Source organism: Chanodichthys erythropterus, chromosome 9 (assembly GCF_024489055.1).
Source record: "Chanodichthys erythropterus isolate Z2021 chromosome 9, ASM2448905v1, whole genome shotgun sequence".
Classification (NCBI taxonomy): domain Eukaryota; kingdom Metazoa; phylum Chordata; class Actinopteri; order Cypriniformes; family Xenocyprididae; genus Chanodichthys; species Chanodichthys erythropterus.
This window is the reverse complement of record NC_090229.1, coordinates 30,310,666-30,325,618: the sequence shown is the minus strand read 5'-3', so window position 1 is coordinate 30,325,618 and position 14,953 is coordinate 30,310,666. Positions and strand designations below refer to the sequence as shown.

At 36.4% G+C, this 14,953-nt stretch overlaps 2 protein-coding genes across 2 annotated transcripts in view; one reads left to right on the top strand and one right to left on the bottom strand.

Annotated features, from left to right (window-relative positions):
• The first annotated feature begins 969 nt into the window (after positions 1 to 969).
• LOC137026592 (rhamnose-binding lectin-like) lies at positions 970 to 6,307 on the top strand. The gene is made up of 12 exons (XM_067393984.1): positions 970 to 1,016; positions 2,293 to 2,325; positions 4,057 to 4,101; positions 4,203 to 4,332; positions 4,852 to 4,961; positions 5,033 to 5,077; positions 5,174 to 5,309; positions 5,412 to 5,527; positions 5,612 to 5,656; positions 5,757 to 5,895; positions 6,000 to 6,109; positions 6,262 to 6,307. Coding segments are annotated over exons 1-12 (942 nt in total). The 5' UTR covers positions 970 to 985; the 3' UTR covers positions 6,264 to 6,307.
• A 3,722-nt stretch (positions 6,308 to 10,029) lies between these two features.
• cacna1fa (calcium channel, voltage-dependent, L type, alpha 1F subunit a) overlaps positions 10,030 to 14,953 on the bottom strand; it is a 39,968-nt gene continuing 35,044 nt past the window's right edge. The window contains exons 45-48 of the mRNA XM_067393983.1: positions 13,804 to 14,168; positions 13,589 to 13,705; positions 11,149 to 11,471; positions 10,030 to 10,239 (exon numbers count right to left, since the gene is read on the bottom strand). Of these exons, the coding sequence (XP_067250084.1) occupies positions 10,030 to 10,239; positions 11,149 to 11,471; positions 13,589 to 13,705; positions 13,804 to 14,168 (1,015 nt within the window). The remainder of the gene's footprint in view (positions 10,240 to 11,148; positions 11,472 to 13,588; positions 13,706 to 13,803; positions 14,169 to 14,953) is intronic.

Below are 14,953 nucleotides of genomic sequence, written 5' to 3'. Positions count from 1 at the left end.
CTAGTACTTACGTTTGTCTAGCCCCATACAGTGAATGCGACTGCATAATAACTTAATTAAATCTTAATGAAATCTAGTATCTCGCAGTCCTGCAGTGTGACTTCTCCTAAGACAAACGTAAAAATGTCACCGTCAAAAAAGGCCAGACAAAAATTAACGCTAGAGATGTCTTTGTTAGCCACAATTTCAGTTTCCTGTGTAATGCAGCTCAAAGTCACCGAACACGTGTGTGTTGATGATGTAAAACTCCGGACAAGTTTTTAGTGTGTCCTGACTGTCATACAGTCTGACATATAGGACAGCTGAGATCCCACAGTATGACATGAGGATCATGAACGTACAGTCTGACAAGCAACCATTGTAAAGGACTATTATAAATCACAGTGTGCACCCGCCTTAAAAGCCAAAACATTGGCACTAACAACTTGCTTGAAAAATATCTACAAGGACACACAATAAATATAATTTAACTTTGAGTTTAACTGCAAAGCTGGAATTGCCATAACAAAAATAAATGAATTAAAAAAAAAAAGTTATTTATATCAAAATTAGTTTTTCTCCTTTAAAATCTGCTGTGTCTGCTACAGGGCTCTACTTTCCCTCATGTGGAATAAGGACTAAACCAAGCATGTGTGAATCAGGTGATTTGTAACTTGTTCCTGATTGCAGAAATTGGAAGTCTTACAACTAATACAGACTCATATGTAACAACAGAATTACCTTTTCCATTTTCAAAAGTTTAAGAGACTTAATTAAAAGAATGAGTTCGTTACAGAAAACCTTATATAAAAGGAGATTTGGATAATCGATATTTGTGAATAAAGAATTTACCATTCGCCCTAAGTAGTTCTTGAGCTAATTAAATTACAAAAAGCATCACCTGGGAACGAATTGGTCGTGACGTCGGAACGAACTTTTTACAAATGGATCCACTCAACTGATTCCAACTTGAGCAGAGGTAAAGTTTAATCTCTTTATCATCAACATGGATTCTTTGAGTGTCATCCTATTTACCTGTAAGTTGTTTTGTTTTTTTAATTCAGTTCCTTTCGTGTTTTAAAAATGTAAGTGTTCGGATAGTTCATAGGTAGTAGGTCGCTTTCTATAAAGTAATTAGTCGCATAATGTTTTCCTTCTGTTCTCCAATAACGACCTTAATCCGTAGTTCTACGCAGAACTAAGCGCCGTGAGTTTATCTTAGATCCTAACTTGTACTTTACCAACAGTAAATGAGCAATAAATGTTAGTTCGTATTAAGCTGCATTCACGTCACCTCGTATTTACCGGAATCTTGAAATGACAACACGTGACGTTATATTCGGAGCTGTTCACGTCCTTTTGGTCCTTGGACTGGGAATTATGCGTTTCCATGGCACCACTATCAACACCTAATAAATCAGTCTACAGCGGTCAGGTGGTACAGCGGCCACGTGCTACTTCTGATAGCTTTCAGAAAACTCCCAGCTTACAAGCTGTAATTACGAGCTCTACGAGGACGTGAACGCTTTTTACAAGCCAGAAACGTTCAAATGGGTGGCCCTAGAGCCGCTCTGGGTGGGTTTTCATAAAACCGGGTGCATGGGCAAATCGTATAATCGTATCGAGTATAAAAACTGCAAGCCAAATTATCAGGGGAAAAAAGGCAGCATGAATGAATGAATGAATTTATACATGGTCAAACACTTCAGAGATTCATGTTTGTCTCTCATTAACAGCCGCATCTGAGGCCGTAAGTGCATTGCGTTTTTATCAACTTACAGTTATAAAGTTTAAAGTGGCTATGCGCGGGCACTTAGGTTTTTTGTTTGTTTTTTTTTCTGTCATTTGGCCAACTCGTGTTATTAAAGATGAAGTGCACACAGGCTATTTAAGAGGCTACTCGATGACAATGCTACACTAAGACACTCTTCTCCGCTCCTCAAATATAAATATTTTATATACAGCGTTTTCTTTACTTTCATATATATATATATATATATATTATAAGAAAAAAATTAGGTGAGGCTAAAATAACCGTTTAAAGCTGCAATGTTATTCTGTTACCCCTTGCTAATGACACATTAGCTAATTGGAGCAATGATTGAATACTGCGTATTAATTTGTACTAACTTGTTTTCCCCCACATAAGCACACCATATGCAGAAATAAAATATGCAAAAAAAAAAAAAAAAACGCGTTACAGGAATGTGAAGGGGGAAAAAACAACTGCAATGTAAATGCCCCCTTTCCTGTTACTCCTGTAACTAAAATTTGTCATTAATTTGGTAACTTGTCTTTGTTTTTCTTTTACAGTGCTTCTAAACTCCAGGTTGCTGACATCTGCCGGTACTTTAGTCCATTAACCATATTGCCAATCAGCATTCATACAACCACTATTTTTGCTGTGTTCACTGATGTTGTAATTATGGTAATAGGCCTTAGTCAGGGTAGATACCATATTGAATATAACACGGATGAAAACCAGGCTGTGAGGGATAGACTTGCAGTCGTTACAATGGTGCACACTGAAATAAAGGTCCTAGATCATAATTTTCATAACTCACAACTTTCCAAACCATTTTATGGAGTTTTTTTTTTTTTTTTTTTCCTCCTTCCTCCCCAGAGAGACCCGTTTCATTGGCTTAACAAACTGTATGTTAAACCGTACAAACAAAAAACTACCTTGACAGGCCCATTACAAGATATTACAACATGTGACATTCATTTCTATGGCAACAACGATATCAACACCTAGATGAAGCTACAGCGGTCACATTCACGTGGTACGAGTTGGAGCTCTCAGGAAGTTGTAGTTACAAGTTCTACAAGGATGTGAACACTTTATAAGACGGAATCTCAAAATTACATACATGGCGTGAATACACCTTTTTAATATTTAACCTTAAAATTAATATAAAACAATAATGAATCTTTGTGGTACGATCAGTGCTGGTTGACCGCTATATTCAAACCGGCTTTTGCATGTACATGATGGATAGATAGAATATATTTATTAATGGCAAGAAAATGTATGTGAACCACTTGCAGAATTTGTCAAAATGTGAATAATTTTAACAAAATAGGAGGGATCATACAAAATGCATGGTGGTTTGTTTTTTTTTTTTTGTTTGTTTGTTTTTTTTAGATCCATTTTTATCAAACTGAGGACAATAGAGATTCAAACACAACTATTAAAAAAGGTTCAAACATTCACTGATGCTCCAGAAGGAAACATGATTCACTAAGAGCCGGGAGGGGTGAAAACTTTTGAATATCAAGGTAAATTGTACTTTTTTTTTTTTTTTTTTTTCTTCTTCTTCCCTGAAACATGCCAGTATCTTCTGTTACTTCCGAAGGGCAGTACTAAATGAAAAACAATATTTAAACGAAATAAGAAAAATTGGGACATCTTCATCCTGTTCAAAAGTTTTCACCCCCAGCTCTTAATGTGTCGTGTTTCCTTCTGGAGCATCAGTGAATGTTTGAACCTTTTTTTAATAGTTGGGTTTGAGTCCCTCAATTGTCCGCAGTGTGAAAAGACAGATCTCAAAATCAGTCACTACTGGAAAGGGTTCAAATATGCAAAACATGCTTAAACTGAAGAATCTACAAGACCTGGAGGGTTTTTCTGAAGAACAGAGTTCAGTTTAACTGCTCAGGACAAACAAGAGACTCATGAACAACCATCACACAACAAAAAACCGTTGTAGATCATCCAGGTAACAACACACCGTATTAACAATCAATGGTTCACGTACTTTTGAACTGGGTCATTTTATTCAGAGTATATACTCTGTAAGATCCTCACACTATAATTTTTTTTTGTTTTGTTTTAAATTTACTGAAGGGCAAAATTAAATGTGACTTTCTCAAACCAAAGTTAAATGTTGCGTTGTGGTTAACAATAACAGTCCTTGTTACATATGTCATTCACTCCAAAACCAACATTACTGTATGGGGTTTTCGTTCTCACAGTATTTACTATTTTGCTGATGTAGTATCCAGAGTTTCTCTTCCCTCATAGTTTGTCAGTCTCAAACCTTGAAACCTTGAAGCTGGAATCTTATCTTTTCTCAGAGACTGTTGTTACATGTGATGGGTTTGTCCAGCGTCTCAGCTGTGGTAAGATGTTGTAGTGTCACATTCAACTAAAGTTATTTTATTACTATTATCCTTAGAGTAATATAATGTCCTGCGGGGTTTTTTTTCTCTTTTCTATTCAGACTCTGGTGTGATCTGTGTGCAGTCAGCAACCTTTGGTCGCAAAAACAGCAACATTTGCAGCGTAGGACGACGACAAGGACAGACATCTAATACTCGGTGTTCAGTGGATGTTCCTGAAATCTCTAAACGGTAAAGAACCTTTTTCTTTGTGACTTCAGACAAGAATTATGTGTAGAATTGAGTCGGATTACTGCTTCAACTCGTTCTCACTCCAAAGTTGTCAAAAAAGCGGCAGCGTGGTCAGTTGCTTTGTGTGTCACTATTAACGATGCGTTTACACAGAGGAGCAGATTTTTAATTCAATCCTACAGGAGCCAGAAAGAGGCAAGGTGGCAGCCATGAGCATTTGAAAATATGCTGATTGTAGCCTTGTCCAAATACCCACACTTGCGGTCTTTGCACTTGACCACTTGTCTACTTGCATGACGTATTTCCTGTATTTGATCTTTATTTATATTTTCTATTACATCTCATGAGCTGTACTGAACAACAGTAGTGCACCTACAGGTGCCTTTAGCATCTTAATAGTGATGTGCAAGGCACTTGGCCATACTTCAGTTTTGGAAGGGTTGGTTATGCTGACTGTTGTTGGTTATGTAGACTGTTTCCAAGAGTCCAGTCAGGCTTGCATCTTTTTCCTTTAAACAGGTGTGATGGACTGCGCATGTGCGAGTTAAACACTCAAGGACTTGTAGAACATGATCCCTGTGATGGCACCTATAAGTACTACACTACCAACTACACTTGCATCCAAGCAGGTTTGGAATTTTGTTCCTCCATTTCCTCCATTAACTTTCTGTGCAAGTCTGTAATGGTCTTCCTCTTCCAGAAACAAGTGTGATTTGTCATGGTGGATATGCTTACTTGAGTTGTGGTGAGCTATTTTTCCACATTTAATTTGGAAAATTTACCTTATCTTGACCTTTTCCACTTGATCATGTAAGAATTTTGTTGTTAAATCTCCATGTAGAGAATGGTAAAATTCACATAAATACGGCAAACTATGGACGTACAGATAAAGTCACTTGCTCTGAAGGACGCCCATCCAGTGAGCTCCAAAACTCCACCTGCTATTCTCCCAATGCACTGGCTCCTGTGTCGAAGAGGTAGCTGGATAATGTATTCAACTTCTGCTGTACCTCTTTGTTTACTAAGAACTAATGTAAGCATATTATTATTATTTTTTTTTTTTATGATGATCTGTAAAGCTGCAATGGCTTGGAAAGTTGTGAGTTGTTTGCGACACAAACAGTCTTTACTGATCCCTGCGTTGGCACGTACAAGTACCTTGCAGTCTCTTATTTTTGCCTCCCGTCTGCGCTCCGTGAGTATTGAGCTTGATCACTTTACACAAGCTTTAAATAATTCACTTAAATGCTAAAATGAACTAACGTCATCTTTTCTGTAGGTACAAGTGTGATCTGTGAACATGCAAATAATACTCTGAAATGTGGTGTGTATCATGTATGCTACAGTACATGAGCATTGCTTTAAGTTGAATTGTTGTTTTTAGAGCAAGTTGATTGAAGTTGAATTATTTATTTATTTTTTAGAGCAAGGGGATGTCATACACATTCACACTGCTAACTATGGCCGAACTGATCGCAGCACATGTTCTGTCAGACGACCTGCTTCTCAGACTATCAAAACCGACTGCTACTCCTCAAACTCCATGGAAATGGTTACTAATGGGTGAGGTTTATTTCATTTATTTTTTTAAATTGTTTAAATGCAGTTTGACATTATCATAGAAATAAGTTGGTCAAGGTTTTTTTTTTTTTTTAATATATATAAAGGTGTGAAGGAAACAATAGCTGTGTCCTAGTAGCCTCCAATGGCGTCTTCTCAGATCCATGCTTTGGCACGTTCAAGTATCTGTACGTCTCTTACAGCTGTGTAGCCAAGTGTAAGTGTTACTGTGTGTGGTCACTATTTTTTATTTTTTATTTATTTATTTATTTTTTTGGTACAACCTTGATTATAGGGTTATTCAAGACATTCCTGTATCAGGCTAAATTGATAGCTCTGATCATGGTGGCTTTCTTTGTTTCCTTGCAGAATTCAGCCTCTGAAATTGTGGATTTTGGCTTCTTCTTCAAATCGGATTTTAAAGTTTCTTCCTTGCAATAAACGCATTGAAGACACTTGTTCTTGTTGCAGTGCTTTTTAGTATTTTGAAGCATAACTGATGGTGTATGTGATGTTTGTGAAGTGATCAACTGAGCACACCAGGTAAAGTCAAACTAACTGATAGAGCTGGGAAGTGGTTGGGACTTTTGAGATACTATTCCCATTCAAATGGTGCCATTGAATCATTGATTTCAACTGATTGGCTTTAAAAAAAAAGATCTTTTGGATTAACGAAATGTGCAAGAATCAAAGATTAGTTGGTCACACAAACAATTTTAAATAAAGATTGCAAGTTGCAAGAAGCTTCGATGACCTTCGAAGCGATGACATTGTGAGCTTGGTCATGTGCCAGTTCAATTGTGAAGAATCTTGAACAACCTGTAAGAATCAAACTTTTGTTGGTCACGGAGCTTATTTTCTGCAATAATCCAAAAGCCAGTGGGGAAAAAAAATCCTAATGGGCTTCTGTCAAGGAAACCAGGATAATGCTAAATTACAGAAGTACCTACAGAAGTACATCATCATTGCTGTACTCTATGGTCAGATGAGTAGGTGGTGCTTCACTGCAGCCCAGGACACTTTCAGGACAGAATAACATTTACACTGAACATGCAGTGAAGTCACACATGTATTTCTGACTACCTCCATATGTGGTTTCAGTGATCCAATTACAACACAAATTATTTTTGATCTTATTTACACTTGTATTTAGTGCTGATCACTTGTAAACTGATCACAAAAAAAGTTAATGCCTGTTATAAGCAAGAACACTGGGTGAATTCCAAATTATGCTTTTTTTTTTTTTTTTTTTTTTAAATAAGGGGAAAGCATAAGTGCCCTTATCCCTCCAAAGTCCCCACTTTAAGCGCTCTGCCCCGAGTATAGCATAGTGATTAGGCCAATTTGAATTCACCCACTGAGTGTAATACTGTATCCCACAATGCTTGGCACTCAATTTAAATTTTTATTTCCATTGTGATGAGTAAAACGTGTGTGTGTGTGTATATATGCAGTGTTGGGGGAAACGCATTAACTATTAACTAGTTATGTAATCCGATTACTTTTTCAAGTAACTAGTAAAGTAACGTTTTTCAATTTAACTTTATGCTGTTCCGTGTGTCTTTTTAATCAGCTGAACCAGCTTTTTTTTTTTTAGCTTTTTTGTTTTAGCTTTTTTTGTTTTTAAACCTAAAAAAAAAAATAATTGATGTAACTTTTTTTTTTTTTTTTTTTAAATGAGCCAACTCCGCAAAACAAATTTTACATGTTTCCTTTCTAGCAATAGCATAATTTTTGTTCATTATGAAGTTTATCCATACTGCTGACATGTTAACCTGTTTTAGCTTTACCACATTATGTGCCAAAAACTACAGAGTCCCTAAGGGGACATAAATAAGTCAGTTAGGCAAAATAAGTCAGTGCTTTTGCATTCTCTCACAAATGTTTTGTGCTCAACCCTGAAACTTTGCATTGCGTTCTTTACGAGTGAAAGCAAAGTTTCTCAGGGGAAACATTGGCAAATAGTGTTTTTTTTTTTTTTCTTCTCCATGTCTTTTTCAGGGGCTCCATACAACCGGGTCCATTAACACTAGAAGTCCCAGAGATTTGTAACCCTCCTTTAGCCAAGTGGATGCTAACTGGCTAGTCTTTTGGCTATCATTAGCATCAATTCATGTGTAAATATGGTCATTACCTGAGCAATCTGCAGGGGGGTTGGGGGTGTGTGTGTGAATGGTTGCTGGTGGCTTGTTTGTATGTGTGGGGGAGGGAGGGCTGCTAAAAGCAGAGAACTTGATTGACCATGGGCCGGTTTCAGAAAGGAGGTTAAGTGAAAACTCTTGAGTATGTTAACCCTGAAATGAGGGAGTGCAAGTGATGTTTAAAAAGTTAACTCACTCATTCACACTGAAAAAATGCTTTTCATACTAAGTATTTTTTTTATCCTATTTCAAGTAAATTTAAAAAAAAATCTTAAATCAACATGGATTTTCTATATGAGAAAATTATATATGATATTTAGTCTTGTTTCCTGGGGGGATCTAAATTAAGTGCATTTTACTTAAGTAAAATGATCAATATCTGCCAGTGTGGTAATAAAAATAATCTTAATCCAAACAGAAAGTGTTGGAGTGTCTACCCAGGTGAAAAAAAAGTGCAGTAAAATACACTTTATTTTAGTACACTTTTACACTTCCATAATGTACAGTGATCTATTTCCGTGCACTTATTTTGTACTTAATATACTAAAAGCTCTTCTTTAGTACTTAAGATAAGCTTAAGAACATCTAAGTGTACTCAACTAAGCTATTTTGAGACACCATGAATTTGAACTAATGTGCTTTTAACATACTATCTCTGTATAGAAAAATGTATTTAGTTACCACTTGTAGTACACTTGAACCCATCTTTCAAACACTTTTAAAAATGGACTTATGATGTATTTCAAATATAAGATTAATATATAATGAATATATACAAAATGTATTTATAATATATTGCCAGGCAGTGCCAGGATTGTGAGTGATTGCTGGAATGTACTCACTCACTTTTTAATATTATTTGTAAATATGTGTACAAATGGTTGGTTTCTTTATTTTATTGTGTACTATTTTTATCAATCTCAGCAACAAAGGAAAAAAAAACATGTGTGTTGATTTCTCCCTAAGATGGCAAAGTGAAACACAAGTTTCCTTGAAGTGTCTCAGCATGGCCCCACATTGTTTACATAACAAAAGCAACTGTTCACAGCTGATTAAGGATATTAGCCTAAAGACTTCCAGCCCATCGGCTGTCCTGCGGGTTTTATAGGTAGAAAAGCCAAATGGCTGCTCTCTGGGACTTCTAGTGCTAAGCCTGAGTAACTTTTCCCTTGAGACAATCCTCTTGCATAATTTCTTTTTCAGGTGTCTTCCACTTACCTTGAACTGCTCCATTTTTAATATACGCAGCTGTCTGAACCACTGCGAGCCACAACGGCCACTCCCACAAAGCACCGCCTCTCCATGTTCTCAAGATGCTTAAATATTTTGCAATAAACTTAAATTATGGTTTTGCTAGTTAACATCACCATCACAGTGGCACAGTACAACTGGTGGTGGTGGTATGCCAAAACATCTTTTTGTATGTGAATGCTGTTTAAGTGAACATTACCACACAAATGAAGCACAAAGGTTTGTTTAAAAAATAAATAGGTTAGCAATTAAATGTTACATCTCAACCATGGAAACATTTGGATTTGTGCTGAAAGAAGTATATGAGCCCGTAAATTTATAATGGTAACAGATATTGGCTCTGTGTCTTTTTATTAGACTAATTAATCTTATGAAAAATGAAGACTTACACAAGCACAAATACTTTCATCATAAATGGGCAAGTTTTACAAATTTAGATATTGACTTTAAGATCTTACAAAGTCTGTCTCTTCAGAAATTGCTTCAGGACTTGTAATCATAGACTAATATAGCTCATCTTGTGGTCTGGTTAGGCTCTTACTAAACTCTTATTTGCAAAGCAATTGGGATATACAAGTCATTGTGGTCACCACAAGTTCCTTTATCTACTGAAGGAAATTGTAGATAAGGAAGGAATTGAATATAATTAACTCTGCTCAACTGAGTTGGGCAGGGAACATCACAATCACACTGAAAATGTATGTTCTGCTTTCAAACTGAGCTGAAAACTGAACCTGAAACCCATTTAGTATGATATAACACAGTTCATCTCATCAGACAGATCCTCCTCGAAGCGCCCGACTGGTTGCCTTGCCCTTCCTTGACTTAGAAGGTCAGTTGCAGCGCTCTCCATTTCGTCAATAGTCATGTGACAGGCATCTGCAATTTCCCGTTTTGCAAAGTCAACAAATTTGGGGTCTTTTGCATATAGACCCAAGCCTTCAGAGATCAGGATCTAAAAGATACAAAAAAGAGAAGAAAACCACAGAAATTAGATTTATTTACACTACAACCAGCTGAAATCCACTTTTTAACCAGCTGAAATTTCCACATTTAATTATTTGTCTACTAGAAGCAGTTAGTTGCACTGGTAATTAAGGTGTGTCATATTAAATGGGGTTTAAAGTATATATTTAGAATTATTGAAGATAATTTTTAAAAGGGTCTTGAAATGCATTTCAAATATTTACATTTCTGGAGATTAGCTTATGAACTTGCTTAGCATCACAAAGTTCAATTGTTTATAATATGATAATTTTCCATAATCAGTTTCACTCTAGCCCCTGAAATGAAGTAAATGCCCACTGCTGTGATTGGCGAACTTCATCGCACCATATCCACAGCATGTGTGACATATGTTCTGATGTCGAGATGGCCAGATCTTTAATAGAGCCGTATATGTTTGAGCCTGCATGGGTCAGATTAAAATGAACCAATGCAGCCACAACCATTGTTTTAGAGGACAAAATACTTGGCACTGCTGTAACTTTCAATACAAGATAGTGAGGAAAAACTGGCAGCAAATTGTGGCATCACGACTTCAAATATGAATTTCAAAGCCTAGCATTTCAGAAAGATGGAAAACTCAAACTGGGAACTGGGGTGATGAGATGAAACTTGTAGTATTTTTTTTATTTTAGAGCAACGTCTTTTATGTGTAAATATCAAGAACATTTTGATTTTCCATTTCATGACCCCTCTAAAGCTTCTTTTTCTGTTGGTCAAAGCCCAACAATTAAGTCTATGATTCACTGCTGTAAAACAAAAAGTCCAGCTTGAATAGTTTTTATAGCCACTGAACCTGCTGAACAACTATCCTTTTTACTTGGGGTTATTTGATACACCATACAGGAAGCTTATTTACCGACTCCACGAGGCTGTCAGCGCTTCCCTTCTCTATGTATCCGGGGCTGTGTTGGGAGGGCACTCTGAGAGTGGTGTACGCCCGAGGCTGCTGGGCTACACCTGCCATTCCACTGCCAATCCACCTGGGGCGGGCTGACGCTGGCAGGCTGGCGCTGCCATTGGTGTCACCCCACATTGCCTCAGTGCCCCCCACCTCGTTCACTAGAATGAGGGGGGCGTAGAGGAGACGACCCCGCCTGGCCTGGTTGTTCACCCAAGAGGCAGAAGAAACCCCGGATGAAATGCTGCTTCGCCGTGAGTCATAGCTGTTGTTTGTCTGTGGAAGCAGGTGAGAAATTCATTTTATTCTACGTGTGAAACTGAAATTTGTCATTAGTAGAATTTAATGATTCATTGTTTTATTTTTGTTGTTCAATGTTGATTTTGTGTTAATGGTAAATTGCTGGTGATGCATTCTCAAAATAATCATATATATTGTGATTATATCCATTATAATATATCTAAATTATGCTTTAACTTTTCAACTCTGAGATATGAAGAAATATGTCAGAACATTTATCTAATTTATACAGTTTTATTTCAAATGAAATTTTAAAAAAAAAATGTCTTGTTTTTGTATCATATTTGATACATTAGGGTTTTATTATAAATTATTACTTTACTTATTACTTTTATAATCATAAAGAAATCTTTTTTTTTCTAAAAAAAGAAAAGAATTTCAGCAGTGACAAGATAAATATATAATAAATGTAAAATGTATATACAATGTAATATCTATATATTGATTATTTACATAAATATTATGATTATTATTCATAATTAATATAAATAAAAAAAATTGTAGCAAGAATATTGTTATAGTGAAAATAAAAATGTTTTCCTCATGGGGACCAAAAAAAAAATGTTGGGACATTTGGTTCACAACGCAGTGTTTACCAGGACCACACACACACACTTTGAAAATTGTGGTTATGATCTAAGATAAATTGCTTATAATGTAAAAAGAATTCATTACATTTGGTTATCCATATTGAAAAATGCAAATAGGTTCTATAGAAATTATGCCTAGAATCAATATCTATAGAATCAATATCTATAGAAATCTATAGGTGTACCAAATGATTCACTGATTAACCATTAAGTTCAGTTGGATTAAATAACAGACAAATGAAAAGAGATGAAAATGAAAAGTTTGACAGTAAGAGCTTTATGAAAGGCAGTTACTGTGAATAAAACATGTATATTGATGAAACATTTTGTGTCGTGAAAAGGATACTTTGTGATTTTGTGTATTGTACCCTAACACAATTGAAAAAATATGCTGAAATGTTTGAAAAAAGTGCACTTTTGATGATCTGTTGTGATATTAGTACTAAGAGTTTTGAAAATTTACCAATTGCTTGTGAAAATTGCACCAAAGCAATTAAAAAAAAAAATGATTTCATTAACATTTTCATTAGGGTAGAAGTAGTGCCACGAAATGCATTACAATGATAAATGAAATATGTTTCAAATGCCTGCTGTAACATGTTTGATACCATTTTAATATTTTTTCAATAAATATTAGTATAATATTAAATATTAAAATATTTTTTCAATAAATTATTTATTGATTATTGTTGAGTTGATATCGCGCTTTAAAATGCTCTCGTTCTTAGAGATTTTTAGATGGATGCTGAGGTTTTTTTAGGTAGGGTAGAATCTGCGATCTCTGACCCAGTTGTTCGCTGCCTTCCATGGCTGCAATTCACTGCATACGTTTTCTGCCAACTGGCAACCCGGGGTGGCGAAATACTATTGGGTAAATTGGCAACGTGTGGTCGCACAGACCAAAACAAAAACAGAAATTCCGACACGGAACGCAAATTTCAAAGTAAAATAACAGGCTATAGCAATAGTTTTTAGAGAAATGAGTATGTGAACTCGGCATGCTTAATAAATATCTGCAAATACATTATGGTATTTTTATGCTTTAGTACAGTCAAAAACTTAAGTATCAGTTGCTTAAATCCACTAAATATTGATTTTGAAATATCAATAAAGTTATTCTTAGTGTTACTTTATTCAAATTATCAAAGATAAGATGTGTGCACATCTTGGGTAATCCACCAGAAGACATGCAGTAGACAAAAGGTTTTTCAGGAAAAAACAAAACAAAAAGGCCTATCATATGTGATATGACTTTATAAGGCCAATTTACACTGCACCGACAAACGGCAACAGACACTTTGTCAGGTTTTGTCGGATCAGTGGCTTTTCCCTGTTGCCGTCTGTTGGCGTTGGCTAGCGCATGTTTTTGCCAGTTGAACATCTTGAATTGGCGACTGTTGGGTCATGGAATGTCTGAGAAGTGACGTACTGTATTCTGATGATTGTCAGTGTTGGTCAGTGTCTGTTGGTGCCGCCTACAGAGATACAGTTCCAAATCTGGAGAAAAGATACCTGCATTCGTGCCCTACAAGGTGGGGAGTTTTGGTGGTAAGTGCCTGGGATCGGGAGATCCTCATTGCTGCCCTGCCTTCTCAAACACTGGATGTTAAAGTTTGGCTTTCGGCCTGACAGATACAGGAAAAAGTAAACAATGTTAGGTTCACTGAAGAGTTTAACACATTTTTTTTTTTTTGCACTGCAGAAAGATAACAGTTGGTTTTACCTAAGGGAGTTGGGGGAAGCATGCGTCGCCGTGCAGCGAAACCATTTGCGTTGTATTCATTGCTGTTGTATCCATTACCATTGTATTCATTACTGTGATAACCATTACCAGTGTAGCCATTACCAGTGTAGCCATTGCTGCTATAGCCATTGCTGGAGTAACGATTGCCTGGATAACCAGTCCCATTGGTACCATTTCCATTGTAGCCATTTCCAGGGTAACCATTGCCATTGTAGCCACCAGCATCTTGGCTGTTGCCTTGGTAACTATTGCTGTTATTGTCAATGGGCTGAACTGGGGCCACACATTCTCTGCTGCCATTAGGTGCTGCAGTTTGTGTTGGAGGAACCTCAGGAAACCATTGTCTGTTAAAACATCATCACAAAATCAGACAGATATATAATAATTTCTGAGAAAAGCTTGTAAAATATCAGACAGACTGATGTTTGAGTCATGTGAAGGCCCTGATATATTCACAACAAAGTTATTTTTCATTCTTCACACAGAAGTTAAAAAAAAAAAAAAACCTTGCAGTGGTGTAGTGTCAATGAACAACCCAATGCCACGCGTGCTGCTGGGAGTGGCGGTCAGATAAATATCTAAGTATGTGCTTTCCTCTCAATAACAAAATAAACAACAAAACTGAAAGAGGTGATAAAACAGCAGTTAAGAAAGCATCTGATTGCGATCTGGATATGTTTGCTCCAGCTCAGCAATTTGGCACTCCAGTCAAATCAAATCACATCATGTTTATTTATGTAGCACAAAAGATTACTTTAAAGCAAGCAGCTTTACAGTATTAAACATGAAAAAAAAAAGTGTAAGTGTTGCTTTCGATTAGAATTACTCATTTCTAAAGCAGCTCGCCGGTGTGTTCATGCTTTTACTTGTGGATGTCTGGCCTCTGGACTGAACAGAGGAAATGAACCGGAGAATATTTCCACATCAAAGAAGGCAGAGCTCCTATCCAGAAGCTCCTATCTATTATGTAATCGTAATGGACCAGTGGTAGTTTGAAGGCGTTTACCAGCTGGAGCGAACCTTTCCGGGAAGTCCACTTTGCCAAGCTGTTTCGAACTCCAAATGAACTTCATTTTGGCCTGACTGTGTTTGAAACTATGTCACACCAGTTCATTCGCTTGAAGTATAT

Bases quoted from the DNA above. Each gene is read 5' to 3' on its own strand.
- LOC137026592 (XM_067393984.1), top strand. From the start codon at position 986: ATGGATTCTTTGAGTGTCATCCTATTTACCT. The intron at 2,326-4,056 runs GTACTTTAGTCC...ATCTTTTCTCAG, and splicing joins CAGGTTGCTGACATCTGCCG to AGACTGTTGTTACATGTGAT. The intron at 4,962-5,032 runs GTTTGGAATTTT...TTCCTCTTCCAG, and splicing joins CTACACTTGCATCCAAGCAG to AAACAAGTGTGATTTGTCAT.